Consider the following 5,304-nt stretch of genomic DNA (forward strand, 5'->3'; position numbering starts at 1 on the left):
AACATAAACATAAAAAAGACCAAAGGTACAAGTTCAACAAGGGTTGGTTCTCATTGTTCAAAACCCATTTTTCACCGTTAAAAAGCCAAAATGATAAAAGATTGGGTTTTGAGCGTTAAAAAATTCTGTTTTGAACGATGAAAATTGGGTTTTTAACGGTGAAAAATGGGTTTTGAACGATGAAAACTGACCCGATGAAGCCTTGTTAAACTTGTACCTTTGGTCTCTCGTATAAACACGATTTGCAAACATGTAGACAGGAAGTCAGTTGAGATCTGTACATTTCAATGATTAAATGAGTATATTTGAGTTTCTACGCACCCCTCCCACTCCTGCAGCTGCCAGTAGAGGGTTGGCTATAGGTGCGGGGGTGGGGAGGAGAGCGCTGGCCGCAGGTGCCCCACCCCCGGGGATCATACCAGCCACTGCATTAGCCGGAGCTGCCAACTGAAGGGCTTTAGCTTCATCTGGAATGACGCCTGTGGAACAATGCAACAGCACCCCCTGTCAGCACCTGTTAGAACTGCACTAGGCTCTTGATGTCATAGTACTCAATCAATCTAGTACTGGATAAAAAAAAAATATTGACAATACTTCTGGACTTCTATCATTCTTCTTCAGCTTGACTAGAATGAACTGACTGGACTAGTCAACACCTTTCATACAAGGAAATGGTTTTTTCCAAGTGTTTGCAGTGTCTGTCTATCATCAAGACACTGCAATGGTGTGCAACAGTATTGTTTCAACCACAAACTGATAACACATTGAAGCCCTTCTGTGTGTTCAACACAAGAAATTGGGAACTTAGGAAATATTGATCCTGTGAAATATTGTTTCCTGCAGTTTGAGGGGCAAATTTTGCTGCATCTTTCTAGGCCAATTTTTGTCAAGCATGAGTGGCAAAATTCTCAAATTGATGGATGCCTAATACAGGGCTTGAAATACTGGGTGCATGTGCACCTTAGTCAGTTACGTACTGTACCCAAAATTGGAGTTGTTCACCCAATTTTTTTTCTCTCCCAAGTATTGTTGTAGGTATTTTTGTACATGTACATATCAAATGTATAATAGTATACAAGATATTCTTGACATCTAACTTTTCTAAGTGTCAGAAAAATAATAAAGCCTTTGTCGTAGTACTAGTCTAAGACTTTAAAGTTAGCCCTCATCTCAAATTTAAGATAGGAAGAGGAGCAGTAAGATTTGTAATTAAGTTTTGTTTTATATGGTGCGGCCAAAAAAATTTTTGTGCGCCTAATTTTTTAGGTTGGGTGCACCAGTGCACCTATTCCCAAATATGAATTTCAAGCCCTGCTGATAGCACGTGTATATTACAGCTGATCATGATTGTGTTACGACAAATATGTTTGTTTCTTTTCTGGTTATGTGAAACAAACAAACAAACATACGTACCATCCTGACAGGGAACCACGATGAGTGCCCTGTCTATGAACACGGTGTTGGTGAGGTGCTGCGCTACGCCACAGTTGGTCGGGTCGTCATACTTCACGTAACACACCTTGGAAGTCACCGGCACTGAGATATCCCTAACACAGTAAGAGACAAATACTGACATCAGGGTGCAAGATTCAACACAAGTACTCATGCCACACTATTAGAACTCAGTCCTGGTTTACACGTGCATCGTTTATATGTGTCACGCATGGAAAGACGCGCGCGCGGCACCACACTGCACACAACAGATTTCTTCAGCGTGTTAAACAACCTGCGCCACCGCCACACTGCGATTTTCCTGTGCCACAGAAAAAGAATGCGCGGCGGTGGCGGGCCTATTCAGGGAGGGTCCCCGACAACTAAATTTTGAGAGTCGGTAACGTATTACGCTACAGTAGTGATTACGCTAAATGCGACTTTACGATAAATTCCAAGTGGTTACAACGCATTTCGTGGAATTAAAACGCGAATTACGCTCTAGGCAAAATGTGCCGATTACGCTCTACGTTGAATTAGACTGGTTCATCTATGCTCTACATAGAATTTTAACGGCCGATTATGCTCAACGGAAAAGGGCATGCAGGCCCCCTTTCAGCATAATTTGGAATACCGGTGCTCCTCTATTTTCACCACTGATGAAATCTCGTTTTGAATACTGAATCAGCACTGAAACACAGTGTGGAAGGCGTGGCTTTTGTAGTCTTGACACACCGTATGATCTGCTTGGAGATACTAGTAACGTTACATGTGTCATGTTTGGTTGGCCTTCCAGAAAATATCTGCCTGATAAATAATTTATCATCCTGATTTGCTAGCATTAGCACTTAGCAGTAACAAACAAATGAAAATCCTGTCTAGGAAAAATGTTCATGGCTATCGTGCAAATGTAAAATCCTTAATAATTTTCACACAATTGTAAGAAATTTGTAGAGAAATAATAAATTAGATTTAGAATATTTTGTGCAACTCGTGTATGAAAATTATTAACGTTATCTGACTGTATTACTTGCTAAAGATTTAGAAAAAACAACATATGCAATTAGGAAAACGAACAGAGAAAAGCAGGCTAAAAAGGATAGACAGACCGAGCACTTCCATTCCGGGAAGGAGCTATAAATAAACCGGTAAAAAATGCGGGTCTATCGACCCCCAAGCGAGCAAGGCTGAAACACACTTACTCTGGGTACAGTTTGATCTCGTCAATTTTGCCCAGGAAACTGAACAACGTTTGCATCTGCTCCTTGGTGGCGGCCGGCGCCACGTTGGTCACCTGGATCACCTTAGTCTGCGCCATCCTAGGGGGAAAACGCGCCAAAATTACGGGAAAAATCGCTCTTTTCTCTAGACAGAATCGCTCGCCATGTCCGAAAATGGCGTCGTCCTCACGTTCCAAAACTACCCACAATGCACTAATAGAGGGATCATCCATCTCTCATTCCTTAGTCTGCATTAATCAAAGAAACATTTATTATTGTGTAAAAGTTGCTAATTATATCTTAAATTGTTGTAAGTGAAAATGAAATCAGTTCACTTTTTTGTAAAATTCTAAGGTAATTTCAACCACATTTAGACCCTTAAGCTAGAATATCACGAACCCTCCCTAAAAAGTCGTGATGCATTTTGGGTCAAAATTTGCATCACACTTCAACTTCCGCCCTCAACATGGCGGTGTCAGGGAGCGTTTTCTCACTCCTCCTGTTGTGTTTCCCCCTGTGTTTGGCGCAGTTCCGCAGCGTCCATGACATGATCTACGTGAACATCACGGCCCAGGCGCCGTGTGTCCGTCTGATGAACGCCACGCACCAGATCGGCTGTACGTCGGCCGTGAGCGGGAATGTAGGAGTGCTCCACTACTGTGCTGAACAGGTAAACCTCACACAGACTGAGTCATAAACTAATTAAAATGTCTCTTCTACCAGCGGATATGATATTTTTGGAGAGAAAGATCACCGCTTTCCTTCTGACCCGTTTTTGTCAAAGCCGGTTGATTTTTACCTCCCAGTACGGTTTGTCTAGTATTATATCGTTGGCTAATGAAATTTTCTTGCCACAACAAAAGGAACAAGAAGTCTGAGATTCCAAACCTCCAGGAAGTGTGTAATGCGTCATGTTCTTCACTGCTGACAATTTTAGACATCACATTAGCAAAAATGTTACAAGTAATGCTACAAAACTTAAAAGTTGGGTCATATCACAATTTATAATAAATGACCTAATGTTTATTCAAATAAATTCTGGTAACCCCCAGATACTCCTGAAAGTCGTTTGGTAACCCTACAGCTTACGCCTACAAGCACGTCGGCAGAACATACTGGGTCTGCGCAGAACCCTGTATTTTCACGGTTTTCGGTGGATTTTTGGTCAACGTTGCATTAGAATTTGGCCTGTTGCAGAGGATATATATTCTGACATAACTATTGGAAACTTAACTGCAGACGAGATGTTAATATGCCCAAGTAGTGAAGTACGACCTTATATGAGACGTTCTGCCGAAGTGCTATGTACAATACATTACGGGTTGTGCGCAGGTGCAGTACGTTCTGCCAACGTGCTACTCCTACAGTGAAACAGCTGTTTATAGATAAAACCACACTGCATACAGCACGGGAGGGGGGGGATTTTATTACAATACCTGAAGATACAGATACATAAATAATATTCATACGGTATACCAAGAATCAAAGAAATCCATCAAACCAACTGTGATTTAAACATACATGTAGCTGTGAAGTTCAGTGAACAATCAGTCACGACCAAAAACAGTACCTTTGCCTCAGAAAGGTATCTCTGTCTTCGGAGGTAAAATTTTGTCATTATAACTTTGTCTTATATGATGAACTAATATATCTTATATGATGAACTTTGTCTTATTGTTATAGTTACACAGTGAAGTAACATATGTCTTACGCCAAAAAACAGTTACTCAAGCAACTGGATATGATTTTGAAAACGTCAGACGTTTCAGCTAGTATCCACTAGCTTTCGTCAGTGACTGAGAGACCAGAGGGGAAAGCAGGTTTTTAAGTACAACCTGTTTATTGATATGCAAATAAAGTGAAGACAAATTTTTGGAAGTCGAAAAAGGAACAAAAGTTAGACAAGTCAAGACAAAATGATGCAAATTAGTCTGACAGCTCCTGTTATACAGAACAGGAGCTTAAGTGTTGTCTGTCCTCGGGGCTGGGAGTGCCAAATCCCAAGTGCCGGAAAGATCGACTCGTAGCCCCCCTTCCCTGTTGAGGGTGGGGTTGTACATTCTTTCATATATTGCCTCTTTGACACCCCGTTCCCACCAGCGTGTTTCGCGGTCTAAGATATCCGTGGACTTTGAAAGAGTGACCCTGGTTGTGTTGTAGGTGGTGGAAAATAGCTGAGGAGTAGCCGTTGGCACTAGGTCGGCAATGTTCTTTGTATCTTACTTTGAGCGGTCGACTTGTCTCTCCAATGTAGGTGTTGTTACAATTGGGCTCCTCACATTTGAGTCTGTAAATAACATTCGCCTTGGTACCTTTGTGAGGTCGGTCCTTAGGGTGTACCAGTCTTTGTCTGAGGGTTGAGTGAGGTTTGAAGTTAGTGGCTATGTTGAAGTTTTGGAAGATCCGTCGGAGTTTCTCAGATACTCCTTGGACATACGGAATAGTGATGTTGGCCTTGTTTTTGTTGGTCAATGGTTTGCACTTCTGGGTTTTCTTAGACTGATCTGAAGGTTTGAGCGCTTTGTTGAAAGTCCAGTTTTGGTAGCCACATTTAGCCAGGGCACCTCGGAGGTGTCTATGTTCGTCCGTTTTGGCTTGGTCTGAAGTGATAATGTTGTCTGCACGATGGAAGAGAGTTTTGATCACTGCTAGT

At 41.9% G+C, this 5,304-nt stretch overlaps 2 protein-coding genes across 2 annotated transcripts in view; one reads left to right on the top strand and one right to left on the bottom strand.

Moving 5' to 3' along the window:
* The window catches only part of LOC109468111 (serine/arginine-rich splicing factor 11-like), a 31,470-nt gene extending 28,617 nt beyond the window's left edge, over nt 1–2,853 (bottom strand). The window contains exons 1-3 of the mRNA XM_019766356.1: nt 2,634–2,853; nt 1,414–1,547; nt 322–479 (exon numbers count right to left, since the gene is read on the bottom strand). Of these exons, the coding sequence (XP_019621915.1) occupies nt 322–479; nt 1,414–1,547; nt 2,634–2,749 (408 nt within the window). The 5' untranslated portion in view covers nt 2,750–2,853. The remainder of the gene's footprint in view (nt 1–321; nt 480–1,413; nt 1,548–2,633) is intronic.
* A 232-nt stretch (nt 2,854–3,085) lies between these two features.
* Nucleotides 3,086–5,304, top strand: part of LOC109468135 (nicastrin-like) — an 8,126-nt gene continuing 5,907 nt past the window's right edge. The window contains exon 1 of the mRNA XM_019766377.1: nt 3,086–3,321. Within this exon, the coding sequence (XP_019621936.1) occupies nt 3,118–3,321 (204 nt within the window). The 5' untranslated portion in view covers nt 3,086–3,117. The remainder of the gene's footprint in view (nt 3,322–5,304) is intronic.

The sequence above is a fragment of the Branchiostoma belcheri genome, unplaced genomic scaffold (assembly GCF_001625305.1).
Source record: "Branchiostoma belcheri isolate BF01 breed outbred unplaced genomic scaffold, Haploidv18h27 scaffold192, whole genome shotgun sequence".
NCBI classification, from domain to species: Eukaryota; Metazoa; Chordata; class Leptocardii; order Amphioxiformes; family Branchiostomatidae; genus Branchiostoma; species Branchiostoma belcheri.